The sequence below is a fragment of the Gopherus evgoodei genome, chromosome 8, assembly GCF_007399415.2.
Source record: "Gopherus evgoodei ecotype Sinaloan lineage chromosome 8, rGopEvg1_v1.p, whole genome shotgun sequence".
Taxonomy (NCBI): Eukaryota; Metazoa; Chordata; order Testudines; family Testudinidae; genus Gopherus; species Gopherus evgoodei.
Window position 1 is genome coordinate 30,010,928 of NC_044329.1, and position 15,922 is coordinate 30,026,849.

General features: G+C 44.7%; 1 protein-coding gene across 1 annotated transcript in view; it reads right to left on the minus strand.

Moving 5' to 3' along the window:
• The window catches only part of SLIT3 (slit guidance ligand 3), an 811,508-nt gene that overhangs the window by 52,077 nt on the left and 743,509 nt on the right, over positions 1-15,922 (minus strand). Inside the window, exon 29 of the mRNA XM_030572932.1 lies at positions 6,483-6,576. Coding sequence (XP_030428792.1) covers positions 6,483-6,576 — 94 coding nt within the window. The remainder of the gene's footprint in view (positions 1-6,482; positions 6,577-15,922) is intronic.

Genomic DNA, 15,922 nt, shown 5'->3' on the forward strand with positions numbered 1-15,922 from the left:
TGAAACCAAAACAAAGGAGGAGCTCCAATTATCTCTTAATGTGCATGTGTATTTTACAACACACAGGTTTGTATCTCCCTGAATTCTGGATTACCCCACTTGGAGTGGCTACGATTTCAGCTTTCACACTCTTAAGGGCAAAAGTAACCTCCTTTCCTAGCTGCAAAGTTCCTTTGGAATGGGTGCAGCTCCACTGGGGATATAGGTAGGTTCTGTAGGGGCATGTATTCCATGCGGCATAAAGCCCTGACCCACAAGAGTTCTGTGGGGACATATGCAGGGGCAGGAAGGATTGAGAGATAGGCAAGCCAAGGTGGGTGGCACCGGAGGATCCACTGCTATGCAGATACCCCTGTTCTGTTCTCCCCTGCCCCAGAGGGGGTTTGGAGGGCCAAGTGCATTATAAGATGTTACTTCAGATATTAGGCTGAAATCTCTGCAGAGAGACTCCATAATCCTGGGTGGGGAGGGGGAAGGGGAAGGGATGGGAGGAATGGTAGAAGAAGGATTTCTCCACTCCCTGGACAATTACTGGGTGCTGAGTTTAGGATTTGTTCCTTAATGAGAACTTGTATGTGATTAATTATCACTTAGTGTTTGCCCATCAGGGAATTATGGGCCCACTCTGACGCAGTGCCAAGCACTGTCAGTTCCCATTGAGGGCAATAGGAGTTGAGGGCACTCAACACGTTGCAGGAGTGACCACTTATGATGCGGTATCCGCCCCACACAAGGCCTGAAGAGGTTAAGGAGGCTAGATGAGCCACCTGAAGGAGGAGCCAGGGAGTAACAAGGGTCAATTAAAGAGGAAGTGCAGCTGGCCCGGAACAGGAGGGACATACTTAAAGCCCAGTAGCTGAGAGTAGAAGGGGCTACAGAGAGAGAGAGGTGGCAGTCACTGTCAGGGTGAGAGAAGGCAAGGTAGGAAGTAGCCCAACGATACAGCAATATAGTTCTGGAGTGTGCAGCCCTCAACTGCTTGTTGTAGGGTCCCTGGGTGGGAACCCCGTGTAGAGGGCAGGCCTGGGTTCCCCTACCAGCCACTGGGTAGTGGCATTGTTAAGGGGCAGTGAAAGAGAAGATGGCATCGGGCAGTGGGTCCCAAGAAACTTTGAGAATGCAAAGTTCTCCCCGCCCCAGGAAGGGGAAACTACAGTGACCTGGCCAGAGGGCCAAGCCACAAAGTGGGAACAATTGAGTCCCAAGAGAGTGAGACACAGCGAATGTGACAGAGTGCAACCACAGGAAGGGGCACCAGCCTGGCAGTGCTAATCCTCAGACACGGCCAGAAGGAGGTGCTCCAGCAGAGAGTGGAGCACCCTGTGACATCCCTATACGTGATGATTCTCTCTCTTTTAGACATTTGTAAGTATTAATAATATTGACTCTTACATGGCACGTTTTATCCTTAGATGTGGTTGGTAAAGCAGCCAGCACCATAGTATCTAGCCTTCTATAGCATCTGTAACACACCTAGCACTTACTGCGGCTGGGTAAATGACACATCAGTCTGAAACCAAAATAATCTTATCTGAGAAAGCAATGTGAGTGACTGAAAAAGTAAGTACTAGAACAGAATCTAATAACTTAGATTCTGCAATTGTGGCAGTCCTCAGGGGCCAGAAAGGGGTAGGGCATGGGGTGGTTGAGGTTTGAAGATCTGATGCTGTGCAGATTCGCCAATTTCCTTCTCCACCCTCAGTGTGGTAAGGGTCCCGGTAACGGCCATACGTAGGCACTCTTTAGTTGACATTCTACCTCTAGATATCATAATGGCATGCAATACATCTTGGTGGCTATAGGAACAGCGTGAATAACGTAGTGTTGGAGATAATAAAACAAACCCAAGATCATTCCTTCCCCAAACTCTGTAAGAGCTGAACAAAGTTTTTCAGCAATGTTTCTGTCACACCTGCAAACAAATAACATCCATCTAAAGACTTTGTGGGGGGAAATGCAGCATTTAATCTTGTTGTTTTTTATTGATCCCTGTTGTCCTAATATAAAGTGATGTAATAACGAATGATGTGCAGTTCCTTATTCAGAACTGCCATGTATCACTTTTATGATGTGTATTGGCCATCATGGTAATGATGGAACCACCACTTTTCTCTGCAGGGCTGCATTAAATCAGTGTTCCATGCTGTCAGGTAGTAATTCCGTGCTTCGGAATAATAAAGCATATTTATATTGTGCTCTAACAGAGCCACAGTGAGTGGAAAAACATGCTTCTTCCCTGAAGTTATTTTTAAAGGCATTTCATTGCATTAGCTAATTTTTTGGTCTGGGATACAGAAAGCTGGCCTTTTAATAATCATAGCACAATAAAGATCTGGAGGCTAGAAGTGAAGAAAGCCACCTGCAATTCTAGCTCAAAGAAAAAAAAGAAAAGAAAAAACAGCAAAGAACCCAGTGCAGCCAAAAGCACATACAAACATGTCAGTTTGCTTCCTAAGCTGAGATTTGGCCGTGCCCTTTAGAAGCACAGAATTCTTTTCCGATCTGAAATTTCTGTTATTTTGCAGGTTTGGTTTTTTTTTAACTTTGTCACCTCTAGGTTGGATAATTTGGCGCTATCTCACCAAGCACTTGATGCCCCCTTTCAACCTGAGCAGCTAGTCAAATTTCAGGTCCCTGGGAACATTCCAATTGTTTGTTTACAAGGCATGTACTAAGCCCTGCTTCTCTGAACACAAGAGGAACAAAGAATAAAAGGAGTAGTTTCTTAGCTTACAGCCTCCAGTCTCTTTAGCTAACACCAGACTCAAAAGCTCATTCTCTCTAGCTTTTTCCAGTCATACTGTCTTTTGCTCTTTTCTTCCCTCTCTCTGTTTGTGTGTATTCTGCCTTCTCTCTCTCTCTCACCTCCTCCCTCACAAACCCACCTCACTAACAATATAAGCAAAACCCCTCTGCCCGCACCTGGGTGAGTTCACAACTCCCTTTTATCTTAAGTGGGGGACTTCTGATTTACCTATCCTGACAGAGAATTTGAAGGGCTCGTTCGCAGCCTGCCTCAAAGAAGTTTGTGATCAAAGCAGTCAGCAGTATCCCTCTAATGACACCGAGCACTTTGAGTTAATTTATAAATGTTCAGTTTTGGAACCTTTCAGAGAATTTGAACCATGCACAGAAAATGACATGCTACCTCTGCCTTGTAACATGCTGCAACTAATGGATTAGTCAAATAATGGCTTAGCTGAATGAGGATGTCTGAAGCAATGTCAGGTAGTTGCAGGTATCATTGTACCGCTCAGAGGAGGTTACTTCAGGAACTGTCCTAAATCATTTAACAGTTTCCTTGTCTTCAGGAGTTGGAAGATGCTCTTTCCCAAAGTCCTTCACCTGTCAACAAGCCATGTGACCCTGCATGGGATGTCTGGTTAGCAGAGAATAGTGTGTGTTCAGCTGTCTGAAGGACCCAGTGCTATAGGAACATATGTTTGTAGTGTGGCTACCTGACAATTTTGCTCTGACTCCCTTTAACTGTCCTGAAATTCACGAACCTAATTTATTATTTTTTAGTAAGCAGAAGCATGTTAGGTGCTTCACAGGACACAGCTCCTTCCCACAACATGTGCTAAGTTAGACACTGATAACAGTGAAGCCAAGATTGCTACTGCAGCATATATACCTCCTTCCCCTGCTCCAGTTTGGAATGGGCAAATGCCCTGCTCTGTGGCCTCTCCACTTTCTTTCTGATCTCCCCAATCCTAATGGCAAAATCAAAGAGCAATGAGGAAGGGAGTAAGGTGGCTATGTTGTCAACTTTGGCTGGGCATGGAAGCTGGCTTCAGCTTCCCTATATGCATTCTTGAAATCTCCCCACCTCCTCACTCTTTCTCATAACTCCCACAGTTGAACTCCATTTTTGAAAGTTTGGTGTGACTTATCCTATTAACAGCACTCTTGGGGGAATTCTGTGCCACTGGCTTTCTGATGGGGAAGCAAAGGGAAGCCACAAAAGCAGTCACGTGACGTTCCCCAGCAGTATGTTATGGGTGACCAGGGCTGCCTGCAGAGAGGTAAATCACTGTGGGTGAGGAGGCAGGACTGGGGAAGACCCAGCTGGTGGCTCCTACCCTGCTCAGCTGCTAGTCCCGGATGGGCTGGGGAGAATGGGACTTTCTCTTCCCCTGCACAGCATCCGAGGCTGGATCAGATTTCTCCCCCCGGCTGCAGGAAGCTCTGCAAACTCCCCTCTTTGCCTGCTTCCTGCACCCAGCGCTCCTCAGCTGCAGGGAGAGGGATCCCTGTACAGGGAGCTGCACCCCCATTCACCTAACCCTCGTGCATCCAGACTTCCTTAGACCAAACCCTCCTGCCGAGACTCACCCCCCAGCACTCAGAACCCCTCCCAATGAGCCCCACTCCCATTGCACCTGGACCACCTCAATGAGCCACCCACACCCAGATTCCCATTGCACTGAGCCCCACTCCCCCAGCATCTGGATCCCCAACCCACTGAGCCTCACTACCCCAGCATCTGGATCCTCCACTGAGCCCCCCGCACTCAGACGCCCCTGCTGAGCTCTATCCCCCCGCTACACTCAGACATCCTCCCCCACTGAGCCCAACCACTTTCACCAGGACCTCCTTTCAGAGTCCCATTACCATTGCACCTTGCGCTGTGTCAGGATTGGGTGCAGTCTCATTGCTGAGTCAGTGTCCTGGCAGTGGGGAGGAAGAAGGGGGAAGTTGCACGGTGATCTCCCACCTCTGTGCAGCCAGTGGCCTGTGCTCCCCAATGCCATGCTGGAGCCTCCACATTTATTTGACAAAATTTGCAGAATTTTGAAATATTGTGCGCAGAATTTTGAATTTTTTTGGCACAGAATGCCCTCAGGAGTAGCAAAGTAAGTAGAAGCTCTCACTCTTGCTAACTTCTTCTGGAAGCCCATCTTTGCCGATGATGCATATTAGTACTAGGCACATCTCAAGCACCTTCCATCCAGGATTCTCCAAATGTTTTCTAGACATTAAGTTTTACTTTACTTCTGGGATGTAGGTTAGTATCACTCCTATTATGCAAAAGAGGTGCAGAGAGAGGAAGTGACTTGCCCAAGGTTCCTCAGGAAGTCTGTAGCAGAGCTGGGAACAGAATCCAGATCCCCTGATTCCCAGCCTTGTGCTTTAGACACACAAGACCAGCCTTTCCCTATTGATTTAAATGTGATTTTTAAAAAACTGAGTGCCAGAGGAGAATTATAATGGGATTTTTTAATGCATGAAGTGAGCCTTGTTATAGGAGTTGTGTGTCACTGGGGAGTGTCAGACAGATCCCTCTGCATATGGCCATGATAATAACTCGTTCTACTAATGAGAAGATTTATTTTCAGTTTCCTGAACTGTTTGTTGTTTGGCTGGACATTCAAGCAAGGGAGGGCTTTTTGAATATGGGCAGACTGTCACATGGAAACATTCACTGGAAAGAAGGTCATATGTCTGAAAAGTGTGATGAACTATGCATCCTATTAGTGCACACTAGCAGTTCCAATACCAAAGACACAGAACCTGAACGAACCATGCATGAATCTATGTATCTTCTGTACTGGAAACACCAGCGTGCACTGACTGTGTGACTAGTTCACCACACTCTGCAGTGAGATGACCTTCTTTCCAATTTCCCCATTCCTAAATGCAGTATGCATCCATCTCGAACGACATTCCAAAGACTATGCCTAACATTGAAAGGAGTGCAAATCTAATCCAGGCATCCAGTTTTCAGGGACTAGCCATAGTTTTTCCTAAATCTTGGAAGTGAGGGAGGGAAAAAGGGATATCTTGTCTTTGTTGAAAATAGGTACGTATCTGTTTATGTTCAGTTCATTTCCGCCATCTGGTCAGGGCTGTGCCTAAATAGTACGATATTAATAAAATATATGGTACGGACAATTTTAGCTGTCATTTTTGTTAGCTACACTATAGTGTGTGATCGCTTTTTCAATCACAACAGCAGTGTTACAATTACTACATGATTAATTGCCAGAATTAATCACCATGTGTTGAAGTTTGTGCTATGCTTCACGTGGAGGTCATTCAGTGTGGTGAATTCTGCTCTCCTTGGAGAAGGGAGGACCAAAGACTCCTGTTATGTGAGAATAGCAAAAGTGATGTTGATATGTCAGCCTGCTCATAGAGTGGCCACCCTTAAAACCTTGCCTATTACCTCAGTATTTTCCATTTTACTACAGGGAATACTTAGAGAACCTGTGTCCCCTGAGGAATCTAGGGCAACTGGCAGGTTTTTGAAAGGGTAACTGCTGTCCTTTGCTTGATTTTATTTGAGAATAGTTACTCTGCTTTGGAAGCGCACTAATTATTCTTGAATCAGGATTCTGAGGAGCTGGAAGAAAATTGAAGTACACCACCTCACACATACTACTTTTCAGTTTGGCTCGTTAGGTCAAGCTCATCACAAGTGTGACTGCACTGTAATTAGTTGGCCCAACATGTGAAGACAAGGATACACAGACACTCACCTGAATCCTCCATCAAGGGAGATACATTTGGATTCATGTTTGCATGGATTTAGCTCGGGAACACAGTGGTTGATCACCTCATCACACAGCTCACCTGTGGCAAAGAAAATTAACAAGGCGTAACTCATCTGCTACCAACACAGCTCATTGGCTTTGCTGAAACAGCTCTATCCATGCTGTCCAGGGATGATAAATCCACCAGCTCTTGTGACTACAGGCCTTACTAAACGGAGGTGATCCAGCAGTTCAAGAGGAAGCCCCATGACAGTACCTGTTATGATGGCAGGACAGACTAAATAAGGGTGGGCTCGCTCAATACTGGACAGTCCAATTCTAGCTACATTTAGTGATTCCTTAGCAACTGAGCTACACTGGGTGCAATAATTATCTCATACAAACCTTACAGCGCCGATTCAAAAGACCTAACACTCAAGCTCTCTCAACTTCAGCTGGAGTTTTGCCTGAGTAAGGACTGTAGGGTCAGTTCCTGACCCCAAGTTGCAAGTGTCACAGAAAGCCAGTGACATACAATGTGGATATGCACATTAAAAGAGTCCTTAAACTTTTCACGCCAAGTGATATTCTAGTCATAGTTGATCCTTTCCTGTCCTAGGAGATGATCTGACATCATTCAGAAAAATGGCTTTTTAAAAACGGGAAACAGCTTTAGGGCTGCACATAATTATACAACCCCCACTATTAACAAGAAGAGCACTGACTCTATTGTACTCATACAATATACTGTTTTCTATAAAAGTTCCTTATATGCAAGCATTGCTCAGCTGTTTCTAGGTACTGTGTGTGGAATCCAGTGCATTTCCTTAGATTTGTGTAACTTTTAATAATGAACAGTTCCAGAGTGTTCAAAACCATCCTTCTTCTGAGCCCTAAATAATTAAGTTACACTTCAGTACTCAGGACTTGAGATCCTGCCAGAAACTGAGCATAAACTTGCCTTTGAAACAAACTTCTTCAAGGGAATGAGCAGGTCAATTATTCTTAGTATGGAAATCCTCAAACAAAATCCAGTCCCAAAGCCCCTTTTGCAGTAATAGTGGAAGACTGCATCTGCACAATTTCAAGGATATAGGCATGCACAATACATACATGTGCACGTGCACGCAGATCCTCTGAAAGTAATAACCAAACAGTAAAAGTGATGCTAGATAAATATTCTCTGGACATCCTCTGATAAAGCCTTCCAAGTACAGGGAGCTATAAAATACTTAATTAGATACAACAGCTATTAAGCAACAAAATCTAACACAACAGCCTGCAATATTGTCAATATTTTCTGTGCTGTGGCTCCAACCCTGGGTCCTTCTTTGGCCCACTATGTGCTATTCCACCTGTGCATAGTGGTGCAAAGCCCAGCATACCCAGTCCCTGGAAAAATGTCTCTGCATGGGGACTCCCCTCATGTGGTTCAGATCCATTGTAGTTGCTTCAACACTTCCTCTCTCCCAGCAGATGGTATAGGAGGCATGACTAGGGAAAAGGTGGCATTGGCTAAGGCACCCCTATGAATTGTTCCAGTAACACGGAGCCCCCCCCATCCAGTGTCCCAACTCTGGCCATTGGAGATATTTGCTACGAGCAGATAGGCCATTGTAGGCTGTCTTATCTTTTTGGTTTGAGATTTGAGATACAATTAATTGACCAGGGTTAGGTGACTGATCCTTTGGGACTGGGAGTAACCTAAATATTGTGATGTTTGGTGTAAAGGACCATCTATCACAAAGGCAGGCTTGCCTCAGTGTCAAGATAGACCAGAGTGCCCCAGGGGACACTCTGTGACTCCACGGTAACAGTTATAGTGCTTTAGGAATTCACACTTGTTACTTGGTTGGTGAAATTTAATTATAGAATACACAAATTTGGTATTTGTGCCCTTCTTCTAGACCAGTGTTTCCCAAATTTACAACACTTGCATACCCCTTTTGAGACATTTCTCTTACCAGCGTACCTCTTCTCAGGCGAAGATAATTTGTGGAGGGAGGGTGATAGTCACATTTTTATAACACATTCCTAATTCGTTTCATTCTGGATTAAATGTTTATTAGAAATAAATACAAAATTATATTACATATAGTTGAAACAAAACTTTTAATAGAAATAATAGTTACATGTAGAAATAGTACTAAAATAATCAAAATAATAGAAGCAAATCAACAGTCTGGCAGAACAGCATGTATGGTGAATTCGTGTCAATCTGAAATTAAAATATGCTGGTTTGGTTAGGTTAGTGAAGAAAGCGCTAGTTTTAATACTTACTATTTCGGTACTGAAAAATTTTCAGTACAATCGAAACTATTTAGGACGAGGGATGGAACTGCTTTTGACCAGATGCTATCGCGGGGATATGTGGCTTGATATTTGTGATCTTAAGACAAAGATGGGGCTCCATGTCAATAAAATGATTTCCATTTTTTGTTTTGATGCCAACCAGCGCAGAGAATCTGATCTTGCACAAATACGAGGTGGGAAAAGGCAGAAGATACTTGACAGCTTTGTCAGAGAGAGCTGGATATTCAGAGCTCATAGACTCATAGACTCTAGGACTGGAAGGGACCTCAAGAGGTCATCGAGTCCAGTCCCCTGCCCTCATGGCAGGACCAAATACTGTCTAGACCATCCCTAATAGACATTTATCTAACCTACTCTTAAATATCTCCAGAGATGGAGATTCCACAACTTCCCTAGGCAATCTATTCCAGTGTTTAATTACCCTGACAGTTAGGAACTTTTTCCTAATGTCCAACCTAAACCTCCCTTGCTGCAGTTTAAGCCCATTGCTTCTTGTTCTATCATTGGAGGCTAAGGTGAACAAGTTTTCTCCCTCCTGATGACACCCTTTTAGATACCTGAAAACTGCTATCATGTCCCCTCTCTCAGTCTTCTCTTTTCCAAACTAAACAAACCCAATTGTTTCAGCCTTCCTTCATAGGTCATGTTCTCAAGACCTTTAATCATTCTTGTTGCTCTTCTCTGGACCCTCTCCAATTTCTCCACATCTTTCTTGAAATGCGGTGCCCAGAACTGGACACAATACTCCAGTTGAGGCCTAAACAGCGCAGAGTAAAGTGGAAGAATGACTTCTCGTGTCTTGTTTACAACACACCTGTTAATGCATCCCAGAATGACGTTTGCTTTTTTTGCAACAGTATCACACTGTTGACTCACATTAAGCTTGTGGTCCACTATGACCCCTAGATCTCTTTCTGCCATACTCCTTCCCAGACAGTCTCTTCGCATTCTGTATGTGTGAAACTGATTGTTCCTTCCTAAGTGGAGCACTTTGCATTTATTTTTATTGAACTTCATTCTGTTTACCTCAGACCATTTCTCCAATTTGTCCAGATCATTTTGAATTTTGACCGTGTCCTCCAAAGCAGTTGCAATCCCTCCCAGTTTGGTATTGTCTGCAAACTTAATAAGTGTACTTTCTATGCCAACATCTAAATCGTTGATGAAGATATTGAACAGAGCCGGTCCCAAAACAGACCCCTGCGGAACCCCACTTGTTATACCTTTCCAGCAGGATTGGGAGCCATTAATAACTACTCTCTGAGTACGGTTATCCAGCCAGTTATGCACCCACCTTATAGTAGCCCCATCTAAATTGTACTTTCCTAGTTTATCTATAAGAATATCATGCGAGACTGTATCAAATGCCTTACTAAAGTCTAGGTATATCACATCCACCGCTTCTCCCTTATCCACAAGGCTCGTTATCCTATAAAAGAATGCTATCAGATTAGTTTGACACCATTTGTTCTTTACAAATCCATGCTGGCTATTCCCTATCACCTTACCACCTTCCAAGTGTTTGCAGATGATTTCTTTAATTACTTGCTCCATTATCTTCCCTGGCACAGAAGTTAAACTAACTGGGTCTGTAGTTTCCTGGGTTGTTTTTGTTTCCCTTTTTATAGATGGGCACTATATTTGCCCTTTTCCAGTCTTCTGGAATCTCCCCTGTCTCCCATGATTTCCCAAAGATAATAGCTAGAGGCTCAGATACCTCCTCTATTAACTCCTAGAGTATTCTAGGATACATTTCATCAGGGCCTGGTGACTTGCAGGCATCTAACTTTTCTAAGTGATTTTTTACTTGCTCTTTTTTTATTTTATCTTCTAAACCTACCCTCTTCCCGTAAGCATTCACTATATTAGACATTCCTTCAGACTTCTCAGTGAAGACCGAAACAAAGAAGTCATTAAGAATCTCTGCCATTTCCAAGTCTCCCGTTACTGTTTCCCCCTCCTCACTGAGCAGTGGGCCTACCCTGTCCTTGGTCTTCCTCTTGCTTCTAATGTATTGATAAAAAGTCTTCTTGTTTCCCTTTATTCCCATAGCTAGTTTGAGTTCATTTTGTGCCTTTACCTTTCTAATCTTGCCTCTGCATTCCTGTGTTATTTGCCTATATTCGTCCTTTGTAATCTGACCTAGTTTCCATTTTTTATATGACGCCTTTTTATTTTGTAGGTCTCGCAAGATCTCGTGGTTAAGCCAAGGTGGTCTTTTGCCACATTTCCTATCTTTCCTAACCATCGGAATAGCTTGCTTCTGGGCCCTTAATAGTGTCCCTTTGAAAAACTGCCAACTCTCCTCAGTTGTTTTTCTCCTCAGTCTTGATTCCCATGGGACCTTACCTATCAGCTCTCTGAGCTTACCAAAATCCGCCTTCCTGAAATCCATTGTCTCTATTTGCTGTACTCCCTTCTACCCTTCCTTAGAATTGCAAACTCTATGATTTCATGATCACTTTCACCCAAGTTTCCTTCTACTTTCAAATTCTCAACGAGTTCCTCCCTATTTGTTAAAATCAAGTCTAGAACAGCTTCCCCCCAGTAGCTTTTTCAACTTTCTGAAATAAAAAGTTGTCTGCAATGCAGTCCAGGAACTTATTGGATAGTCTGTGCCCGTGGTGTTATTTTCCCAACATATATCTGGATAGTTGAAGTCCCCCATCACCACCAAATCTTGGGCTTTGGATGATTTTGTTAGTTGTTTGAAAAAAGCCACATCCACCTCTTCCACCTGATTAGGTGGCCTGTAGTAGACTCCCAGCACGACATCACCCGTATTTTTTACCCCTTTTAGACTAACCCAGAGACTCTCAACACTTCCATCTCCTATGTCCATCTCCACCTCAGTCCAAGTGTGTACATTTTTAATATATAAGGCAACACCTCCTCCCTTTTTCCCCTGTCTATCCTTCCTGAGCAAACTATATCCATCCACACCAACATGCCAGTCGTGTGTATTATCCCACCAAGTTTCAGTAATGCCAACAATGTCATAATTGTATTTATTTATTAGCACTTCCAGTTCTTCCTGCTTATTACCCATACTTCTTGCATTTGTATATAGGCATCTACGATACTGGTTTGATCTTGCCTCCCAGCTTTGCTCTGACCCTCCTTTCTCTCTGCCATTATAGTCCATGCTCCCTCCTGTTTCCGACCCATCTCCCAGGTCTTGTTCCCCACTAACCTGTGGGTTTGCTCACCTGTCCCCGTCGAACCTAGTTTAAAGCCCTCCCTACTAGGTCAGTCAGTCTGTGCGCAAATAAGGCCTTTCCCCTCCTCGAAAGGTGAACGCCATCTCTGCCTAGCAGTCCTTCCTCGAATAGCATCCCGTGGTCGAGGAAGCCAAAGCCCTCCTGGCGACACCATCTTCGCAGCCAGGCAATCACGTCCACGATGCATCTGTCTCTGCCCGGGCCCCTACCTTCGACAGGAAGAATCGAAGAGAATACCACCTGCGCTCCAAACTCCTTAACCCGTACTCCCAGAGCCCTGTAGTCACTCTTGATCTGCTCAGTGTCACACCTCACAGTATCATTTGTGCCCACATGGATGAGTAGCATGGGGTAGTAGTCAGAAGGCCGGATAATCCTCAACAATGCCTCTGTAACATCTTGGATACGGGCCCCCGGCAGGCAGCATACCTCCCGGGATGAACGGTCAGGGCCACAGATGGGTGTCTCCGTCCCCCTCAGCAGGGAGTCTCCAACCACCACTACCCTACGTTTCTTATTATCAGTGGTGGCAGCAGACCTCCCAGCCTTAGGGGTAAGAGGCTTCCCCTCATTAACTATTGGGGGTGATTCCTTCTCTCCTGTATCAAGAAGAGCATAATGGTTATCTATTACCACAGCAGGAGGGTTCGCAGCAGGGGTGGAGCACTGCCTGCTGCCAGAAGTAACCAGCTGCCAGTGTCCACCCTGAGCCATCTCCTCCTCCACTGGTGTGTCAGTAGTCCTGTGAACTGGGACAGCTACGTCCCACATGGATACTGTCCAGGAATTGCTCATGGATACGGATGTTCCTCAGCCTAGCCACCTCCTCCTGTAGCTCTTCCACCTGCTGCCTGAGAGATTCCACCAGTAGGCATCTTTCACATTTGATGCCATCCCCAGCCTGGATATCAGTAAGTGGAAATTGCAAGTTACAGTCTTTGCAAACCCACACCAGAATCTGGGTAAAAGCATCCATGCTTTGGTGCTCTGTCTGGCTACAGGCGCAGGTGGAAGAGACAGAAGCAGTGCTGCCAGAGGTGTTGCGGGTCCTCCTAACCATTGTAAGCCTCCCTCAGTCAAACCCTCTCAAATTCCCGTCTGCAGCTCCCTGTCCGCTCTGCTCTGCTTTAAACAGAAAGGTTTTGGATGTGGCTTGGTTCATAGGTTCAGGGGACCAATGGGTCACAGATGAGACCGACAAGGGACCCCCCACTCCCTTCCTACTTACCTTCCCAACTCCCTTGCGAAACTCCCTGTTAGCAGCTCCTGTTCACTAAGCTCCCTGGTCGCTTGTGCACAGCTTTATAAAGCCCTGGCCTGAGTGAATGCCCCGGCCCACTGGTTAAGGCTCAGCCAATTACCAGAGGATTCTAGCTTTCAAACCTTCCTTGGTAGCACAGCCTCCAACTGCCAGCTACAGCACATGGTCCTTCAAACAAACCAAAAGCTTGAGTTAACCCTCAACCAAAAAGATGACAGTGCATTTTGCTCAAATTTTGTTTTCAGGAAACTGTCTGAAGCCAGCTTCAAGAGCTGTTCTTCTTCTGAAGTAGAGAGGTTATTTGGCAATGTTTGACCACTGATGATAAAGGGGTTCCTTATCCATTCATAGGTGTCATCTGGTTCAGGGAAATATTTATGAAGATCTTTCTGCAAGCTTTCCAAATGCTGCTTCATAGTTTGCAACACATCACTATCAAGTTCATTAGTTGAGTTTATTACTAAGTCATGAAGAGATGGAAAGGAATCTAGTTCACGACAACTAAGACGTTTATGCCACAGTCTAAATTTTGCGCTCACTTTGTCTTGAACATAGAATATAGATATGAGTTTCCCTTCCAAGGATAGATTGAGGTTGTTTAAATGAGCAAAGATATCTGCAATATATGCTAGTTTGCATTGCCATTTCCAGTTGCGTACACGGTCTCGCAGTTTAAAGGTTTCATCTAAAAAAACTTGCAGTTCTTCTCTCAGCTCAAACAGGCAATTGAGAACTTTTCCACGCAAAAGCCAACGCACTTCAGTGTGAAATAGGAGTTGTATGTAAGCACTGCCCATCTCATCACAAAGCTGAGAAAACAGAAGGGCGTTCAGAGGGCAGCTTTTCACAAAATTGATTATTTTCACAGCTTCATCTAGTATTTGCTTTAGATCTGCCTGCATGTTCTGGGTGGCGAGTGCTTCCCTGTGAATGCAACAATGATTCGATTTTGCTTCTGGCTCAACAGCTTGAATACATGCAACAACTCCTTTCTTCGAACCAACCATGGCGCTGGCACCATCCATGCTTATTCCAACACAATGACTCCCATCCAAGTCATCAATAACTTTCAAAATAGCGTTTCCAGTTTTATGTGTTGGCATAGGTTGGCAGAACAAAATATCACTGTGGACTTCATTATTCAGCTTGCATCTGACAAACAACAAAAGATGAGCTAAATTCACACCACCAGTGGATTCATCCGCTTGCAGTGCATAGTAGTGACTCTTTTGTACTCTTGACAATAATTGCTGCTTTACATTTCAGCCATATCTATGATGAATAGTGTTATTTGAGAGGGGGACATGGTCTATAGCTTTGCTAGCCTTGTCGCCAATCATCACTTGCACCATTACTTTGGCTGCAGATTCTACTAATGTCTCAGCAATCACTTCAGCAGTTCTGGACTTTGCAATTAAGTACGCCATACTATATGACGTTTCCAAAGTTTTCATATTTTCACCTCCCGTCACATTATGAATTGTTTTCTGGGACTTTTGGAGATCTTTGTGCCTATTTTCAAAGTATTCTCCAGGTTTTCCCTCATATTCTTTGTTTGCTATCGAAATGGCGTTTTAGGTTGGATGGTTTCATACTTTCATTTGTGAGAGTCTCATAACAAATCATACATAGTGGAACAGGCTCCACCTCATCACCAGTCCATGAAAATCCCAATTTAAGATATTCTTCAATATATTTGTGGGCTTTTTTCGTTTTCTTTGCAGCTAATACGTTCAATATACTTACAGATGGATCACACGGTTCATTAATTTTGTCATCATAATTGTCTGATGTAGCCATATCACGGCATTTTTGGCATAATTTTCACTAACATTTGTATTTCCTTCATAATTTTCTTTTGTACATTTCAAGCTTGCCATTTTTAGCCGGCGATCCATTGTAAATGGGTTTAACAGAAACAAAAAGAGAAATTTTGTATATTAATATATACCAAGTATGTACCTGCTACGATCTTTAGATTACTACAAGTAGTTATTCACTTTTATCTTTTATCCGTCAGTATGACTTCTGCGCATGCCACAAAGGCAAGTGTATTGCCCGAGCCGCGGTAACGCGCACCCATGGTTTGCATCGGCACATGAGCCGACAGCTGGGGTCCTGGCCCGTGGCCCTGCTCAGCCCACTGCCAGCCTGGGTGACCGGGACTCCGGGCCGGCAGCAGGCTGAGCAGGGCCGGCAGCTGGGATCCCGGCTGGCAGGAGCCGGCTGATGGAACCCCAGACTGGCAGCAGGCTAAGCCGCTCAGCCCACCATGGGTCTGGGGTCCTGGCTGCTGGCCCTGCTGAGCCCGCTGCCAGCCCCTTGTCATCTGGAGTCCTGGCCACCGACCCGGCTCAGCCCGCTGCAAGCCTGGGTGAACAGGCCACGTACCCCTTGAAACCCTTTCACATACCATCAGGGGTACGTGTACCACACTTTGGGAAACACTGTTCTAGACAGTCTGCCCTCAGGTGGGCACTCCTGGTCGTTAGCAACTCTAGACAGCTCAACAATCAGCACCTAGTTCTTATATAGCACTAAATTGGAAATAACTTGGACAAATACAAAGAATGCATCTGGCTTGGAATGGGGAATATGCCAAAGGAAAAAAGTACTTGGTATCTTTGAATCCCTAGGGACATGAGGGAAAT